This window comes from Schistocerca americana, chromosome 7 (assembly GCF_021461395.2).
Source record: "Schistocerca americana isolate TAMUIC-IGC-003095 chromosome 7, iqSchAmer2.1, whole genome shotgun sequence".
Classification (NCBI taxonomy): Eukaryota; Metazoa; Arthropoda; class Insecta; order Orthoptera; family Acrididae; genus Schistocerca; species Schistocerca americana.
Window position 1 is genome coordinate 109537034 of NC_060125.1, and position 20302 is coordinate 109557335.

At 42.5% G+C, this 20302-nt stretch overlaps 1 protein-coding gene across 1 annotated transcript in view; it reads right to left on the bottom strand.

Annotated features, from left to right (window-relative positions):
• LOC124622747 (zinc finger protein 771-like) overlaps positions 1 to 20302 on the bottom strand; it is a 114117-nt gene that overhangs the window by 66689 nt on the left and 27126 nt on the right. The window contains exon 2 of the mRNA XM_047148536.1: positions 3571 to 4155. Within this exon, the coding sequence (XP_047004492.1) occupies positions 3571 to 4155 (585 nt within the window). The remainder of the gene's footprint in view (positions 1 to 3570; positions 4156 to 20302) is intronic.

Below are 20302 nucleotides of genomic sequence, written 5' to 3' on the forward strand. Positions count from 1 at the left end.
AACTTGTGTATACTGTATTTTTAAAAAAGTAATTGTTTCCAGATCGTGTGGCTGAGGAAGTTAAAGGAAACAGTCCTAAAGACACAAATAATGACAATGGTAGTTTTATAAGTAGTTGCAGTGATGCACTGTTATTTGGAGATGGTCGTACTTCTAATCAAGATAGAGATTATAATCCTTCTGATGACGATGATCTAACCAGTGAACCACCTTGGACATACAGCATGTGTTGAGGAAGAAACCCCAGCTGTTACTCACGAAGACGATTCATCTAGGCCTATTTATAAACTCAAAAGGTTTTAGAATGTGCAAAACCTTTTTTAAAAAAACGTCTTGACATGTCCAACAAAATAATAACAATGGTTATCATTAAAAAATAAAAATTCATCTAGTATTTCACCATGTGACAAACGAGAAAAGAAAGAACCCCCAAATAAAATATCAGCAAAGAGAATTGAAACAACGAGTGAACTTACAAGAAAATTCCGATCTATTCATTATAGTAGTGCAAAAGCTCCAAACCGAAAGTACTTGCAGCCAAACTTACGTATGCCAGTATCGTATCAGAAGTGTGAAACATTTTGTCGAGAAGAAAAAGAAATGTGAAACGTGGAAGTTAAAGTTTTTATAGACACTTATTCAAAACAAATTATAATCTAAGCTTTCACAGGCCTCATACCTGTGTAACTTGTGGCAGGTTGTAAATTAAAATCACACACGACAAGTCTAATGAAAAAAATGGAGCTGGAATTGAAAAAGAAGTTCTTCTAAGGAATACAGTGGTTGCGAAAGAAGCGAAAAGGAAATGCAAGGAATTAAAGGACAACAATCATGTCCCTATATGCTTTCATCTTCAAAAGATGATGCCGAAAGGCTACTATTTGTGACAGCTTCAGACATACAGCCTCAATATTCACAATGTAACCAGTGGTATTGCCTATATGTTTATGGGGTGTGAACAACAGGTGAGTAGGGATTGCCAGAAGATAGCGTCTTGTTTGTTGAAGTACATCCAGAGTCTTCCTCACGCTGTAAACCGCATCTCAGCATTCAGTGACAACTGTGGCAGGTAGAAAAAAACCATCTAATGGTAAAATGTTGGTGTTATATTGTTAAGAACGTCCAAATTAAAACTGTTGATCCGCATTTCCTTATTTCTGGACATTCATACAATGAATGTGATGAGGACTTTGGGATTATTGAACTTTAAAAAAGAAAAAAAAAAAAAGAAAACAGAACCAATGTGACTTGCATGTACCAGAAGACTGGATGGATCTGGGTGCCACAGGTAGTATAAATTTTTTTGTTATTTAGATAACGGATGAAGACTTCACTGGTCCTCAAGTACTAAACTAGTATTACAAGAAAACACCAGTATTACAGGAAAACTGTGCCAGGGGTACCCGGAATGCAGGTACTTCATTATGAAAAGACAAAGCCAAATACTCTTCTTTATAAGACAGCATCTGCTGAAGGTCTTCTGCCTCACTAGGAACTGCCAATGAGAAAGCAATGAATAGGTAAAATGTTAGTGCAACTTCCCATCCTTCAATACACTGTTGGAAAGCCAAAACACAAAAAATAAGACCTGATGGAACTTTTGTAATTTGTGCCACCGATACACACCAATTTTATCGAAGCCTATCCCACGAAAAAAAGATCAGTGAACCATCATCCCCTAGTACTCATCCAGGTGATGATGCCGCTACTGACTTGGGTAGCAATGTCTATTACATATGACACATATGATGATTGTAATACATGTTGAAAAGTGTTATCTTCTAATAAGTAAAATTATAACGCAGTGCTGTAACTTTCTATAACAATTAAAGCCTGTTATTTTCATTATGTACAATGAGCTTTATCACTCTGTTTATTTTAAGTAAGAGGTAAAGGGGTCTATGTGCCGATTTCCACTTTCATACATATCAAACATAAAACGGATGCTCCTCCTATTTACTATCATTGGTAATAAAAAGCTCAGGAAGCTAGTGTTCATCTGATACGGTCGAAATATTGAAATTCTAATTTTCCCTATTACCAAAACTGTCAATTGTGATTTGAGTTGTCTCGAACAATAATTTGTTATTTAGAACCTTTGATTTTTGTGGTCCTCATAGACTTTCTTTTGCATAAGTGCTGCACGCAAAGAGATTAATATCTTCGTAAAATCCGAAAAATGAATAGTTGATGGAAGAGGGAAAACTGTGGAATTATGAAAATGAGAATCTGAATGACTCAACCGATAGAGAAAATTGTGTATAAAATGGCATAAATAACGTGTTACTCGAAGTGATTAAAATTGAGATTTAGCAGGAACGCGAAGAAGCTGATGTGTGAGCTATAAATGACAGAGCAATGCGGCTTTTTACTGAATTAGAGCTAGGAATGATTAATTACTAAGGAATGCTTATGTGAAACTATACTACATCTGATTTTCTTATATACACTGTCTGTTTAGAAAAGGATCACGCCCATACAACAATATATCGGACATCGCAATCCGTTTTGACTGAAAATCGGCGATTGTGAGTAAATCTAACATATTAGATCTTTTTTTAAGTCGCCACACACTGAGCTCCGTTTCAGATCTCGGAAGACTTGCCATGACACTCGACGCACTTGTCACGGCACTTCTCACCTCCTAACAATCAAAACGTAATTGAACTTTGGACTCCAGTTACTGATCCGCAGTATAATAGAATTGTGGACCAGCTACATACAAGGATAACAACGTTATATATGAAGCTGTCTGTACTGTAAATAGTGTATATAAATATGTTGATGTTTTAACTATTTAATGAATGTTGAAGTGCCTTTGACACCCCGTTCACCCACGGATACAGGTCCCACTAGGCTATTCCTTCCTATACTGCTCTGAATTTATTTATATTTTTCTTAAAAGCAGTTTGATTTGAGTTAGTTTCTCCCCCAAGACAGTAATAATCATTTTACTGTATATTCGCGTTCAGTCAAGAAAGGATCCACGCGATCTTACCGAAACTAACGAAGGTAGATATTGTAGCATCACTCACCATCTTCGTAAGTCACCATGTAGGTGAGATAGGCGAGACTTCTTTCCAAATACCTTTGTGCATCGGAAAACCTTGACAGCAAAGTAATGTAGCTGTGTTTGTGTAACATGAACCAGTAGTACGTTTAAAGAAATCGACGTCTTAATGTACGAACGAAATAGAAGCAGATTTTAAGGAGAAATTAACTACACAGCTTACATATTTATTTGTTGATGATAGAGCCAGCGAGTTTAAAACCTGATTATCATAATTCATAAATTCGAAGATATGTTGTAACTTGTGGAACCAATCAGTAATAAAGTCTTCTGCGGCATGCAACAGTTCTACTAGCAGTAAATGTACAAAATTATGATATTTATACAGATTTCCGGTGTTATGCGTATGCAGAAAATTTTAGATGTATCTTATCAATGTAACTTTGCTAACGAACTGAAGTTAAGTGTGGCAGTCCATTAGCAGTAAATAAAAATAAAAGAAGAAACAGTTACAGGTACAAGCCCTTATCACAGGTAGGTATAATACGGCGAAGACACACCTTGAGAGACGTCATGGTGCTGAAGAGCTTGTCACACTCTCCGCTCTTATGTTTCCACTGCTGGTCGGTGGCGGTAATAGAGGCTAAAGCTTGATTTGCTGGCAGTTCTTCAGGTTTCTGTGACGATTCTTGTTGGTCTGTAGGCTGCTGTTGCCGAGGGCACAGAGGCTGCAACAGAGGGGACTGGGACTGCTGGAGTTCCTGGAAGTCCACTGGAAGCTTTGATGGTGCTGCTGGGTGTGACGGTGGCGGCGGGAGCGGTTGTGACGGCGGGGGAGGCAGCGTGGCGCGAGTGGGATGGCGGATCTGCTGTGGAGGAGTACCGGGAGGTGGCACAGGTGGTGGTGATGGGGGGCGTGGCTGCTGCTGAACTGTGTGAGTGCACTGGCGCTGCAGCAGGTGTTGAGGTGACGTCACAGCTTTCGGCCTGCAGGGCTGGCCACTACTGCTTCTGCTGTTCACTTCGTTGGTTTTTGGGCATATCTTCTTGTCTGCAGGTACTATGCCTATCAACCGCTTCAGGAGAAGGCTGTCCTCCTCCTGCACAATCTGGCACGCTGTCGGTGCACCGGAGCCTCCACACTGCTGTATATGGAAAGTCTTACATGAATTGCAGCACAAACAATGGACCTACTACAGGGAGAGAACGAGACTGCAAAGATTATTAGTCAAAAGTTGGAACAAGCGAGTGACGGTGGGAAACGCTCAGTCCTGAGCCAGATCTACAGCCAGGTTCGGTGGAGTAGTGGGAAAGCTAGCGGTTAAACCCGGAAAGTGAGAGGCCATGGGATCGAATCCTGATTGGCATACAGATCTTTTCCGTGTGCCTTTAATCTAGTATGAAGAGTCGCTCGCAGCGACATGTGGTTAGGATTCCAAGCTAAGATCTAGATCTACCTTATACCAAAGGATTATTGGTGTAAGTTAACGACATGCAAGTCTCTGAAATAGCGTACTTGCACCAAGCCGTTCAGCTATATGAAGTTATTATGTTATTATATAAACAATGTCTCTCCCCATGGACCATGGACCTTGCCAATGGTGGGGAGGGTTGCGTGCCTCAGAGATACAGATAGCCGTACCGAAGGTGCAACCACAATCGAGGTGTATCTGTTGAGAGGCCAGACAAACATGTGGTTCCTGAAGAGGGGCAGCAGCCTTTTCAGTAGTTGCAAGGGCAACAGTCTGGATGATTGACTGATCTGGCCTTGTAACACTAACCAAAACGGCCTTGCTGTGCTGGTACTGCGATCGGCTCAAAGCAAGGGGAAACTACAGCCGTAATTTTTCCTGAGGGCATGGAGCTTTACTGTATGGTTAAATGATGACGGTGTCCTCTTGGCTAAAATATTCTGGAGGTAAAATAGTCCCACATTCGGATCTCCGGGTGGGGACTACTCAGGAGGATGTCGTTATCAGGAGAAAGAAAACTGGCGTTCTACGGATCGGAGCGTGGAATGTCAGATCCCTTAATCGGGCAGGTAGGTTAGAAAATTTAAAAAGGGAAATGGATAGGTTAAAGTTAGACATAGTGGGAATTAGTGAAGTTCGGTGGCAGGAGGATCAAGACTTCTGGTCAGGTGACTACAGGGTTATAAACACAAAATCAAATAGGGGTAATGCAGGAGTAGGTTTAATAATGAATAGGAATATAGGAATGCGGGTAAGCTACTACAAACAGCATAGTGAACGCATTATTGTGGCAAAGATAGATACAACGCCAACGCCTACTACATTAGTACAAGTTTATATGCCAACTACCTCTGCAGATGACGAAGAAATTCAAGAAATGTATGATGAAATAAAAGAAATTATTCAGATAGTGAAGGATGACGAAAATTTAATAGTCATGGGTGACTGGAATTCGGTAGTAGAAAGAGGGAGAGAAGGAAACGCAGTAGGTGAATATGGATTGGGGCTAAGAAATGAAAGAGAAAGCCGCCTGTTGGAATTTTGCACAGAGCACAACTTAATCATAGCTAACACTTGGTTCAAGAATCATAAAAGAAGGCTGTATACATGGAAGAAGCCTGGAGATACTGACAGGTTTCAGATAGATTATATAATGGTAAGACAGAGATTTAGGAACCAGGTTTTAAATTGTAAGACATTTCCAGGGGCAGATGTGGACTCTGACCACAATCTATTGATTATGATCGGTAGATTAAAACTGAAGAAACTGCAAAAAGGTGAGAATTTAAGGAGATGGGACCTGGATAAACTGACTAAACCAGAGGTTGTACAGAGTTTCAGGGAGAGCATAAGGGAACAATTGACAGGAATGGGGGAAAGAAATACAGTAGAAGAATAATGGGTAGCTCTGAGGGATGAAGTAGTGAAGGCAGCAGAGGACCAAGTAGGGAAAAAGACGAGGGCTAGTAGAAATCCTTGGCTAACAGAAGACATACTGAATTTAATTGATGAAACGAGAAAATATAAAAATGCAGTAAATGAAGCAGGCAAAAAGGAATACAAACATCTCAAAAATGAGATCGACAGGAAGTGAAAAATGGCTAAGCAGGGATGGCTAGAGAACAAATGTAAGGATGTAGAGGCTTATCTCACTAGGGGTAAGATAGATACTGCCTACAGGAAAATTAAAGAGGCCTTTGGAGATAAGAGAACCACTTGCATGAACATCAAGAGCTCAGATGGAAACCCAGTTCTAAGCAAAGAAGGGAAAGCAGAAAGGTGGAAGGAGTATATAGAGGGTCTATACAAGGGTCATGTACTTGAGGACAATATTATGGAAATGGAAGAGGATGAAGATAAAGATGAAATGGGAGGTACGATACTGCGTGAAGAGTTCGACAGAGCACTGAAATACCTGAGTCGAAACAAGGCCCTGGGAGTAGACAACATTCCATTAGAACTACTGACGGCCTTGGGAGAGCCAGTCCTGACAAAACTCTACCATCTGGGGGGGGGGGGGGGGGGTTCAAAGGGCTCTGAGCACTATGGGACTCAACATCTGTGGTCATTAGTCCCCTAGAACTTTGAACTACTTAAACCTAACTAACCTAAGGACATCACACACATCCATGCCCGTGGCAGGAATCGAACCTGCGACCGTAGCGGTCACGCGGTTCCAGACTGACGCGCCTAGAACCGCATGGCCACACCGGCCGGCTCTACCATCTGGTGAGCAAGATGTATGAAACAGGCGAAATACCCTCAGACTTCAAGAAGAATATAATAATTCCAATCCCCCAAAGAAAGCAGGTGTTGACAGATGTGAAAACTACCGAACAACCAGTTTAATAAGTCACAGCTGCAAAATACTAACGCGAATTCTTCACAGACGAATGGAAAAAGTGGTAGAAGCCGACCTCGGGGAGGATCAGTTTGGATTCCGTAGAAATTTTGGAACACGTGAGGCAATACTGACCCAACAACTTATCTTAGAAGCTAGATTAAGGAAGGGCAAACCTACGTTTCTAGCATTTGTAGACTTTTGACAATGTTGACTTGAATACTCTCTTTCAAATTCTGAAGATGGCAGGGGTAAAATACAGGGAGCGAAAGGCTATTTACAATTTGTACAGAAACCAGATGGCAGTTATAAGAGTCGAAGGGTATGAAAGGGAAGCAGTGGTTGGGAAGGGAGTGAGACAGGGTTATAGTCTCTCCCACATGTTATTCAATCTGTATATTGAGCAAGCAGTGAAGGAAACAAAAGAAAAATTCGGAGTAGGTATTAAAATCCATGGAGAAGAAATAAAAACTTTGAGGTTCACCGATGACATTGTAATTCTGTCAGAGGCAGCAAAGGACTTGGAAGAGCAGTTGAACGGAATGGATAGTGTCTTGAAAGGAGGATATAAGATGAATATCAACAAAAGCAAAACGAGGATAATGGAATGTAGTCGAATTAAGTTGGGTGATGCTTAGGGAATTACATTAGGAAATGAGACACTCAAAGTAGTAAAGGAGTTTTGTTATTTGGGGAGCAAAATAACTGATGACGGTCGAAGTAAAGAGGATATAAAATGTAGACTGGCAATGGCGAGAAAAGCGTTTCTGAAGAAGAGAAATTTGTTAACATCGAGTATAGATTTAAGTGTCAGGAAGTCATTTTTGAAAGTATTTGTATGGAGTGTAGCCATGTATGGAAGTGAAACATGGACGATAAAGACGACAAGAAGAGAATAGAAGCTTTTGAAATGTGGTGCTACAGAAGAATGCTGAAGATTAGATAGGTAGATCACATAACTAATGAGGAAGTATTGAATAGGATTGGGGAGAAGTTTGTGCAAAACTTGACTAGAAGAAGGGATCAGTTGGTAGGACATGATCTGAGGCATCAAGGGATCACCAATTTACTATTGGAGGACAGCGTGGAGGGTAAAAATCGTAGAGGGAGACCGAGAGATGAATACACTAAGCAGATTCAGAAGGATGTAGGTTTTGGTAGGTACTCGGAGATGAAGGAGCTTGCACAGGATAGAGTAGCATGGAGAGCTGCATCAAACCAGTCTCAGGACTGAAGACCACAACAACAACATAAACAATGTATTATAAAATGGAAAGGATGTAGACTAATTTCGAGAATCTGAGATATAGTCCGCAGCCATCTGAATTAATTGCCTCCGGGGAAGACATTATGGACTTAAGTTGTGTTAGAACAACGCGGACACACGTCACGTTAATTGCAAGTCAGTTTGAGACCCCTTAACGTGCCTGTGACCGCTAACGTGACGAGCGGCTTAGGGGCAGCGGTTGGCGCGTTGGTGCGTTAGACACAAAGTGTTCGGACGTAGCGGATCAGAGTGGCAAAGCAAATGCATTTTTGGGTGATGTTATACATGGCCGATAGTTGGTGTGCTAGAGGTTAATCACTGGAGGCATCACCTCCAGCTTCAGGGAAAAGGAAATGGCATACAAAGAAGCAATCTGCAAGGGAATGTGTGCGTCTTCATTCTTTTGCATTATGAGCCTGGCTTCCATGTAATGGGTGGTAAAGCTCGGTTATGTAGGAATGAATCGAGTGCCTGGGACACGTGCACGTCAACGCTCTATAGTAGACATTCTGCTCTAAATCTTCGCATTTAGTGGTTCATTGGAGTCTGCAATGTGGCAATAAAGTTCGGACCGTAATGAGATTATACCGAAGATCAAATACGTCTGTTAATTCCACTATCAGTCTAGTTTATGTCTTTGCATCAAATCAAAGGTCGAGGATCTTTACGATTTTAGATTCCTGTTTATGACCTGGAGATTATTTTACATATTTTATGAAAGTAACAAGGAGAGACAAAATAAGAAATGAATTGCTACAAGAACAGATGGGAGTTACAAAGGATGTTGTGGATAGAATTGAAAATAAACGGCTAACACGGTATGGACTTCTTAGAAGACTGCTAGAGGAAAGATGCCCTTCTAAAATATGGCGCTGGACACCTCCACGGCACAGAAAACGAGGAAAGATGGGGTGAAAGATAGGGTGAGGCGTGCGATGAAGGACAGGGCCATGCAAGAAGAGGACTTGCAAGATAGGAGATGGAAATTTGCATGCGAGAGACGCCGTATTGCGTAGAAAACTTTCAGACAAAAGAAGATATAGGGTTTATGTAATGAAGTCTACCCCGTTTTCTCAGTAGAGACTTTAGTTTCCTTTGTACTTTGCAATGCTTCCGACAGCCGACATATTGAAGAAGCAAGTGAAGATAACTTCAATCTGAACGGCTGCTATTAGAACTACAGGTATAATAAGTAACCATCTCGGCTTATCTGGTATTCGGTGCAATCCCACGCACAGAGAAAGGTAGGTCCCTAAAACGAAGTAAAGTCGAAGTCACCTACGAGATGGAACATAAGTATAATTTGATAGGAATGGAGGCGTAAATTGGGGTGCCAGCGCGTATCATACCGTTATTGTAGAAATCAGGAGGAAATCTATGTCATTATATCTGGATGGGGATATGAAGTGAACACGGCTCCCATATCGTAACAACTGTGCCAGTTGTTAACGGACATTTAGAAGTATTTGTCAGAGAAGCCCGACATTTTATACGAAGATATATAAAAGAAGGAAAACGAATTGCAAGGAGAAAATGATTGGTTGCTAAAAAGATATTGTTGTGTAACCACGAGCCTGAAACAAAGTGACATGAAACAGAATGGATACATCTCAGGTGTTACGATAAAAAGAAGAAACGTAACGATCGCCATCCAAAAAACAGTCTTTACATCACTTCGTGGACAACTTTCTATTAGTTGAACAGCCATCAGTGCGTACATACAAGCACTATCACGCTTTGAACTACCAGAATTTCAGCAGGAAGGTTCTTTCATATTAAGCAGGCAGGAGAGAGTTACAGCGTTACAGTTGTGTCGTGTAGGTACGCAGAGCGAGACTTTCCTCTAACCTGCAGCAGTGTGTGCAGTCCTGTCCATCGTTCCTGACAAAGAGTGAGGCAGAATCCCAATAAAGTATAATTTGTATTCCCGATGATAGATTTAGATTGGACTCAAATTCACGAATATATGTCATGTGTCGCTCTGAATAATATTTGAAAGTCGGTGAAATTAATCGTTTATGAAAAGGTAAGATACGAATTTACTCTAGCATTTAAACATCGCTGTAGGCTTGGCTGTTCACAGGCAGGGTGCACTCTAGAAGTGTCTGCCGAGGTACTGGACACAACCTACGCAACAGCAAACCCCGCCGTGCAAATACTAGCCGTAGGTGATTCGTATTGACTGATCGAGCTAGGATGCTGAAACTCATCACCTTTGATCAACAGTTTTCCAACGTTTGTTCCTTAGTCATATAGACGACGACCAAAACACACACGCGGTAACACTACATTCGCCTCTCTAAGCTGAACCACTTGAGATATGAATCTGTTTTACAGCACGACTCAGAAAATGGATATGAAACGTCTAGCAGGAAGCCAAACTACGTATACAAACTGACGTAAAATCGGGTCAAGAGAAGAGAGACATTCACTCTGCGTAAAATGTGAAACAGAGGGTGTCAATAGAAAAGGGAAGGACAGCCAGGGCGTTATGTTAAGTGATCCGAGGTAATTGTTTAAAAAAAAGTATTCAAAGGATGATTGAAACCCGCACATCCTATCATTAGTGTCGATCACCATTTTAGATCCATTCAACGATTCTTAACGTTCGTTAGAGGCAAAAGAAAAACATTGTCAAGGAAAGACTACTCGTTGAACCTGCAGCTTATTGTTTTGTATAATTACGACTCACATAGAAGCTAAGGAAGGAAGACTCCCCCGCCAATAAAAAGAGTAAAAGGACAGAGAAAAGTCAAGAAATAATTCAGTAGTAATTTGTTTTGGTGCTGTGGCCTTTAAAGAGAAAAAGAGACACTATAGTACCACTGTTATCGTAAACTGAAGTCGCAGGGGCAAGGTGCTCTAGGCACAAAGAGTGGTGACACTAATATAGAAAGGCTACCACCTGAATGCAAATTTTTATTGCGTCATATTAAATCTTAGAGTAAGAATTTAAGGTTAAGATTTGTGTGTTGTATCTTAAGGAGCGTGCAACTGAAATCCTGGGGAGATGTTCACTTATAGCAGAGCCAACATTTTTGTTCATAATCAGCATAGCATGCCGAGAAGGCGGCGGGATTGTATTACCTCAAGGCAGAGAAGTAGTAGGTTTGCTATTCCGTCGGTGGAGCGATGGCAGCTGGCTGTTAACCGGTAGCTCCTCAAGATTCCAGGTCAGTACTAAACAGTATTTTCACGCAATTGGCGACACTTACAGGGCTGCGAAGCGCTAAGCTAAAACCACGACGCTTGCCCCACCGCCCAGCTCAATGGTCAACATCTCAGCAACTGACTCGGCTCGCAGCTACTCCGCAAGTAAGTGAAAACGTCAGAGGTAAGGCTAGAAATGGAAAATTTACTGGGCAGAATTCGTGTTAGTGCTGTGTAGAGTTATCAGTGACAGCTAAAATACACTACTGGCCATTAAAATAGCTACACCAGGAAGATGACGTGCTACAGACGCGAAATTTAACCGACAGGAAGAAGATTGATATGTAAATGATTAGCTTTTCAGAGCATTCACACAAGGTTGGCGCCAGTGGCGACACCTACAACGTGCTGACATGAGGAAAGTTTCCAACCGATTTCTCATATACAACAGTTCGACGGTTTTCAGATGAATACAGGCTCTGTTTACAGCATCATGGTGGTCGCATCCGCGTTTGGCGACGTCGCGGGGAACGCACATTGGAAGCGTGTATTCGTCATCTCAATACTGGTGTATCACCCGGTGTGATGGAATGGGGTGCCATTGGTTACACGTCTCGGTCACCTCTTGTTCGCATTAACGGCACTTTGAACAGTGGATGTTACAATTCAGATGTGTTACGACCCGTGGCTCTACCCTTCATTCGATCTCTGCGAAACTCTACATTTCAGCAGGATAATGCACAACCGCATGTTGCAGGTCCTGTACGGGCCTTTCTGGATACAGTAAATGTTCGACTGCTGTCCTGGCCAGCACATTCTCCAGATGTCTCACCAATTGGAAACGTCTGGTCAGTCACTACTCTTGATGAACTGTGATATCGTGTTGAAGCTGCATGGGCAACTGTACCTGTACACGTACACGCCATCCAAGCTCTGTTTGACTCAATGCCCAGGAGTATCAAGGCCGTTATTACGGCCAGAGGTGGTTGTTCTGGGTACTGCACCCAAATTGCGTGAAAATGTAATCACACGTCAGTTCTAGTATAATATATTTGTCCAATGAATACCCGTTTATCATCTGCATTTCTTCTTGATGTAGCAATTTCAATGGCCAGTAGTGTAGCACAGCGAATCTAATATTAGGAAAATGAACAAAGAAAAGCCTCCGATTAGAGTGCGAGAGGTGTTGCCAAACATATTGTAGTGATAATTTAGATGTTTCTTTAAGACATCTTTGGGGTCAGATGCCAGTGCGGAGGGTGAATAAAACTAAGAAGAAAGCGTAAAATAAAATAAAAAGGTAAATCTGTTGGTAAATCGACACACAAGGAAATCCATCCCTAAACTGTAAATGGCTTAGCTTGCAAAAAAAATGTCTTCCTGTCATACTGAGGTAACTCTGTAGAATAGAATTTCTTTACTGTAAATAATGTCGATGTTGATGAGTGATTTGAAATGTGTCTGCAGTTTCATTGAATGTCTTTGTTATTTTTTTATTGTTATTCTTTCCTCATATGGTTTGTACGATAAAGGAGTGTGTACCATAAATGCGTCTATCAAGTCACGTCGCTTCGTGCAGGCGTTGCACAGGACAGCCTTTTCCCTACACTTCACAAATAGTGCAGCAGGAACGACTGTCACCCTGTCTTGCCTTCCTGGCAAACAGAGAGTAGCCCAGCTTTCATTTCCGGTGGTGGGTTCAGGTTATACGAAAATTTACGAATACTTTGGCATATGCCATGGGTCGCGCCGAATAATATTCCTAAAGTCGATTAAACTAATCAATGATTAATTGGTATCAAACTAATTTTTCCCGGCATTTAGAGAACACTGTAGGCTTGCCTGACAGAAAACGTTTGTCTCGTGGGGGCGGAGGAATTTTTCTAGCCTCGGTTACGTTATTCATAGCCGCACGGGATTAGCCGAGCGGTCTAAGGCGCTGCAGTCATGGACTATGAGGCTGGTCCCGGCGGAGGTTCGAATCCTCCCTCCGGCATGGGTGTGTGTGTTTGTCTTAGGATAATTTAGGTTAAGTGGTGTGTAAGCCTAGGGACTTATGGCCTTAGCAGTTAAGTCCCATAAGATTTCACGCACATTTGAACATTTGAACGTTATTCATAATAATTCGCAAAGTGGCGAATAGTCACAAAAGTTGGTCGATATGTTTCTCTGGATTTCCTGCTGCGGCTTCTTCGCGGTGCAGGGGCACTAGTCCGTCTCGTCCCCAGCGCAACTGCTACGACTCCAGGAACCTCAGACTCTGAACTGTGAGACCTGGAATTACTGGCCAGAACAAATCCTAACTTTCACCGTGTCTGGGTTGCCCAGGGGCGGCTCTACCTGCCGGCGTGCGCATACTGAGGCGCAGTGCCATCAGTAACAAAACTCGTGGGAGAGGCCGTCTCGTTCTCAGTCGTTTGCATTTCTTAGCTAGGGACTGTTTGTGGTCTTCAGCAGTGCATGTGTTGCTGCTATTCGTACGTCCTCGTGCTTGATTACCATTCTTAGTAACACCCACGGATCTGACACCTTACATCAGTGCAGTTTCGCATTCACTGCAGTACAATCGCGATTATTTCGGTCGTGAATTCGTAAAAATGCAACAGTTCTCATCTCAGTCGATTAGCCGTGCTTTCATGATGGTACTTTGCACTGCACCAGCCTGGGTTTTAGTTTCCTCAATTCTTGTGGTTATTAATCATTTTGACGAAGCTGTCAGAGTAATATCTCCCTCATCAGAGTCTGGACGAGTCATGAAAACGGTGGTTTACGTTTCTGTTACATATTTCTTCAGTCTTGTCCTCTAGCGAGAATTTTCAGTCGAGGCTGATCGATCGACTGTGTCTGGATAAATCATAATGAATGTGTTACATCCGACGTCCCATTGTCATGTATTTTTTTAATTCATTTTTTTAAAACAATGTAGACACGTTCTATCAGATCTGTCGGACTTCCGATCTGTTGAATTTCCCTGTTGCCTCCAAACTCTCTTTTGTTTAGCAATCGGAAGTTGTCCGCTGTCGTGATAGCAGTAAATTAACAGATAAGACTAAATACACCTGTTAACTGAGAATCAGAGGTCACACAGTTTCCCATCAAAAATTCAACCAACTATCAGTACCGCCACGTTCTTTTGTCAGAACACAGCTGCATTAACAGGTCACGTGTACAGTACTTACAAAGCATCACTTTCTACAGGGTGGTGCACGAAATGTGTTACCATTTTGTTTTTGAATATAAACTTTATCGTCAATACCATCTGAAAGGAACATATACTTCAATGAACAGCCGTCCATGGAGATTTGTTCTAACTCAGCACATGCTCAATATGTCCACCATTTCGTTTCCTAACTTCCTTCAAATGAACACTGAAGTTAGTGATTACCCTACGGCACATGTATTCCGTAATTTCACTGCAAGCTTGAAGAATAAGTCTTCTGAGCTCCATTAAATCACAGGGATGTTTCGGGAAAATTTTTTCCTTTAGGTACCCCCAAAGAAAAAGTCACATGGATTGACATCTGGATTATTGGGGGGCCAAATTTGTCTGTCGTTGAAGCGACCTGGAAACCTGAACGAAATGATCCGCATGTCGAAATGCTTCAACACAGTGTTTGCAGTATGTGGCCTTGCACCATCTTGCATGAACCACTGCGTGTTGAAGGGCAAGACAGTAGCAAGAAGCTGTGGAATGAAGCTATTGCGAAGCATGCTCAAATAACGCTCGCTGTTCACAGTTTCTTCAAAGAAAAAGGGTCCAGTAAGCCCGTGACCGGAAATTGCTGTCCACGCTGTAATCCTCGGAGCATAATGTTGTCGTTCATGAAGCACTTGTGGGTTTTCAGTGGCCCAAAAGCGTACATTTTGTTTGTTAACCACACCGTCTAAATGAAATTGCTTCGTCTGCAAACCAAACGTTGTTGAGAGTTGCTTCCCTATCCTCCGCCCACTGAGCAAACAGTAGTCTCTGCTACTTGTGTTCTTCAGTGAGCTTCTATGCACAGGTCATCTTGTATGGGTACATATGGAGGTCACTTTTAAGAATGCGTTGAACAGAGCGTCTGGATATTCCCAGGTGCACTGCTGCCTTTCTACAAGATTTCCCGGGACTTCTCTGTACAGCAACTCGTACTGCTTCAATATTCTCCGGTGAACAAACAGGCTTAGACCGAGGTTGCTTCGCTTCCAATACTGTTCCTTCCTGTACAAATTTATAGTACAACCTGTGGATGGTCTTCTTGCAAGAAACCCATCGTGTGTTAAACTGTTGTCGAAAACGCCTCTGTCACAACACGGTTTTTCGTTTCATGAAAAACTAACTCAATTGCCGATCATTGCTGTGTCTTCTGTCTTCCATTGTCAGCCATTGCTGCTTACTAGTCTCCTAGCTGCAGTATCGTGAATTACACGTCATTTCGTAACTCATTTGTTTTTCCAAGCTCTGCTGGTACTGCTGTAGAGATCCCAGTGGGATATCTAATGTGCGTCGTAAATTGTGAAAGAAACAATTGGTAACAAATTTCGTGCGCCACCCTGTAGAATATAAACAAGTGAAGTGAGACGGAAAGAGAATAAAGCAATAAAGTGAGGCGAAACTGAGGAACTGCTTCCAACACTAAACTGATGGTAACGCCTGAGCAAAGCAACACAGGGCAGTCTCAGACGCTTTTAACCCGTTACTTAACTCTGATGCTGGCAGACCGTAAGAGGAAGGTGAATTATGTGATACGACTCAACGTAATTGCCGCATAGCGCGTTGACGCAGGTGAAATTGTTGCACAAATGATTTGTACCTCCTGCCGAAATTGTCGCAAGCGACCTCGTCTTACGCTCTCAATAGTTGTCTTACGCCTTCCTCCAGCCGTTGAAATTGCTGGCGTTGCGGCGTATGGAACTCATGTCATGCATTCTAGGGCACGATGTCCCAGCACTTCAGGGAGAAGTCTGATAGGCTTTTCAATATGCACGGCAAATGAACTGCTGTCGCTGCGGTTTATCTCCTGGTGATTTCAACTCAGATATACGATAGGCAACCCAATTTTACAACGATTACACCCATACGGATGCTTAGGTTTGTCAGCGAGATTTACAAATGGAGCAGCAATCTTTTGTTACCACGATTCAGGCCGTATATTCACTCACCCTGTCTTTTATTTTTTAACTCTTCTCGACTTGAGTAATCGGCATTGGAGAAACTTGGTAAGTGCTGCAGAGTTTACGATCATCACTTTAGGAAAACAACATCAAATGTGCGACAGCCTACTCCTTGTACATCGTATGGTTCAGCAAACTACCTGAATTAAATGGAATAAAGAATGTGGTTCAGGTAGTACCACAAGAGGCACGTATTTCCTAAGCGAAGAGGAACAACAAAACGTCTGGGTTTCGGAAAAGACGACGAAAGGATGCGCAGGAATATTATCTGTTTTACAAACCGAATAACGCTAGAAACATCTTTACAGCCGAAGTTCTTCTGGAATCGATATTGTCCCAACTGATCGATACATTCACTTTCTCGTAACCATTATTCTGGAGTTTATTTTGTTAGGAGGTCATTTCTTGTTTATGTCATTAAAGTAAAAAGAACTTATGCACGTTACCAGTTTTCCTTCTCACCACAGTTCTCAACAGTGTGAAATGGAATCACTTCTTGTCCTGAAGAACACTTGCCAGTAGTGGAGAATCTGCCTATCCGTAACGTTTTAAATTATATACTTGTACGTTTTCATATCCATATTTGGTACATTTTACGTCGGAATAATGCATATGGAAACATACATTTTTTACCGAAACTGGGTGTTTCAAAATGAACTCAATGAAGTACTAAGAGATAGATCATGGATGAAATTTGAGCTGAATTACACATGACGTTAATCAAAAATTTTGCATTTCAAATTCATTCGTACTAACTAGGACAATATTTCATATTGAAGTAAGTACGAGGGTGAGTCAAATGAAAACTTAAATATTTTTTTAAATATTATTTATTGTGCAGAAGTGGTACAAAGCTGTATCACTTTTCAACATACTCTCCCCCACGCTCAATGCAAGTCCTCCAGCGCTTACAAAGTGCATAAATTCCTTTAGAAAAAAATTCTTTTGGTAGTCCGCGCAACCACTCATGTGCCGAGTGGCGTACCTCTTCATCAAAATGGAACTTCTTTCCCCCCATTGCGTCTTTGAGTGGACCAAACATATGGAAATCACTTGGGGCGAAGTCTGGTGAGTATGGTGGATGAAGAAGACACTCAAAATGCATGTCTGTGGTTGTTGCAACTGTTGTATGGGCAGTGTGGAGCCTTGCATTGTCATGTTGCAAAAGGACACCTGCTGACAGAAATCCACGTTGCTTTGGTTTGATTGCATTGTGCAGATGATTTTTTAGGAGGTCTGGGTATGATGCACTGGTGACAGTGGTCCCTCTAGGCATGTAATGCTCAAAATGATGCCTTTTTCATCCCAAAAGAGAGTCAGCATAACCTTCCCTGCTGATGGTTCTGTTCTTTGGTTTTGGAGGTGAGGAATGGCGCCATTCCTTGCTCGCTCTCTTCGTTTCCGGTCGGTGAAAGTGAACCCAGGTTTCGTCCCCAGTAACGATTCTTGCAAGGAAGCCATCACCTTCCCGTGCAAAGCGCCGAAGAAGTTCTTCACAAGCATCAACACGTCGTTCTCTCATTTCAGGAGTCAGCTGCCTTGGCACCCATCTTGCAGACATTTTGTGAAACTGAAGCACATCATGCACAATGTGGTGTGCTCAGCCACGACTAATCTGCAAATATGCTGAAGTGTCATTCAGTGTCACTCAGCGGTTTTCCTTCACTATGGCTTCGACTGCTGCAATGTTCTGTGGAGTCACAATTCGTTGTGCCTGACCTGGACGAGGAGCGTCTTCCACTGAAGTCACACCATTTGTCAACTTCCTACTCCATTCGTAGACTTGCTGTTGTGACAAACATGCATCACCGTACTGAACCTTCATTCGTCGATGAATTTCTATAGGTTTCAAACTTTCACCACGCAAAAACCGAATAACAGAACCCTGTTCTTCTCTGGTGCAAGTCGCAAGTGGGGCAGCCATCTTTATACTGATACTGCGACAGTATATTTACATCTGCGCTATGCTGCCACCTACAGGCCATTCTGCACGCTGTTTGTAGGACACTTACCAACTTACAGGATAACGGCGCGAAATTTCTATTTGTTATTACAAATTTAAGGTTTTCATTTGACTAACCCTCGTAATTTCGCTATGATCTCGCAAACGACTCGTTTCCAGACCCATATCTACTGGAACATTTCTGCTTCCATTATCCCATACATTCACCCTCATCAATTTTCGCAATTAATTAGGATACATTGCGTATTTATACATGGGACATTTATAAGTTTCATGTCCTTTTGTGGCAGGGCTATGCTAAATGTTGGGATACGAAATGGCCCAATCGTGTGGGCTCACTTGTAGGTAAGTCAAGTAGGAGACATCGGGTTTTTGATGGAAATGCAGTCATACTAAGTGGGACCCGCCCGGGAAGCTGCACGTGTTAACCTGAGGGCTTCCGGGAAGGAGAAGTATGATGGGCGCGGTTCGAGTCCGCCCGGTGGAATAACGACGAGGGGTCTGTGTGCTAGGTGACCTAGATGCTGGTTTTAGGCAGTTTCCCACAACCCGCTAGATGAATACTGGGATGATTCCCGCCTCAGACAAAAACCATCCCACAATTTAGAAGATTGTCTCACTTGCACACCGAATTTACACTACACGGAAATTGGGAGCGCTGCTTCTGTCCTGGAAGGAAGGAGGGGGGCGTGAATAGGAGACTACTGACCTTCGATGTTTCGTCTCCTCGAACAATTACTCAGCGTCAGGATCAGGTTACGTGAGAGAGAAATTCCTTGTGCATCCCATCTTAAGATTTTGCTCAGCCTTTGGGACCGTACTAAATTCAATTAAATGTGGGTATTGAATGTACGAGGGTCTTTCAATAAGTAATGCCCCACTTTTTTTTTCTCAGAAGATATTTTTTGTAAAGTGTCAGAATTTGGTGACAATATACGCCAACATACCTTGCCCATGTCCTATTTTTCTATGTAGTCTCTATCACGTTCTATGGCCGTACGCCAGTGTTGTGGAAGAACACATATTCCCTGCTCGTAAAAGCTCTTGTCCTGTAGGCGTACGACCGCGGTGGCCACGCGGTTTAGACGCTGCAGTCCGGAACCGCGCGACTGCTACGGTCGCAGGTTCGAATCCTGCCTCGGGCATGGATGTGTGTGATGTCCTTAGGTTAGATAGGTTTAAGTAGTTCTAAGTTCTAGGGGACTGATGACCTCAGATGTTAAGTCCCATAGTGCTCAGAACCATTTGAACCTGTAGGCGTAGCCATGTTTTCACTGTATTGCTGAAGCTCTCGTCATCTTCAAAGTGTGTTCAAATGGTTCAAATGGCTCTGAGCACTATGGGACTTAACTTCTGTAGTCATCAGAACTACTTAAACCTAAGTTCCAGACTGTAGCGCCTAGAACAACTCGACCACCCTCGCCGGCAAAATGTGTTCCCCGTGGAGAATCTTTAAGTGGCCGAAAGAGATGGCGTCCGAGGGCATCCGCTCGATTCAGCATGTCTGGAGCAGTGTCTGTGATAGGACGTCTCGAGCGTGGCTGATCATGGAGCTCTGTTTCTGCGCTTCCTGAGGCTGTGACTTCCTTTACCCATCACCAAACTGTACTCCTATCAACTGCAGCATCGCCATACACTGCACACAAACATTTATGCATGTTCACCACGCTTTCTTTTTTCTGCACAGAAGAATTCAATAACAGCACACTACTTGTAACGTGAGTCGTATGTAGACGCCACTTTGACGCTGTTTGCGGTTCTGCCCACTGTCAGAACGGTTCGAAACTTCACTGGCGCACAGAACAAACATCAAATGTGAAGCACCCACAAGAACGTTTGTCTATGTATATTAATGGCTCTTAAAAAAAGTGGGACATTACTTACTTAACGATCCTAGTATACAAACAAAGGGGGCACTAATAATCACATGATTGTTTGGCTCACG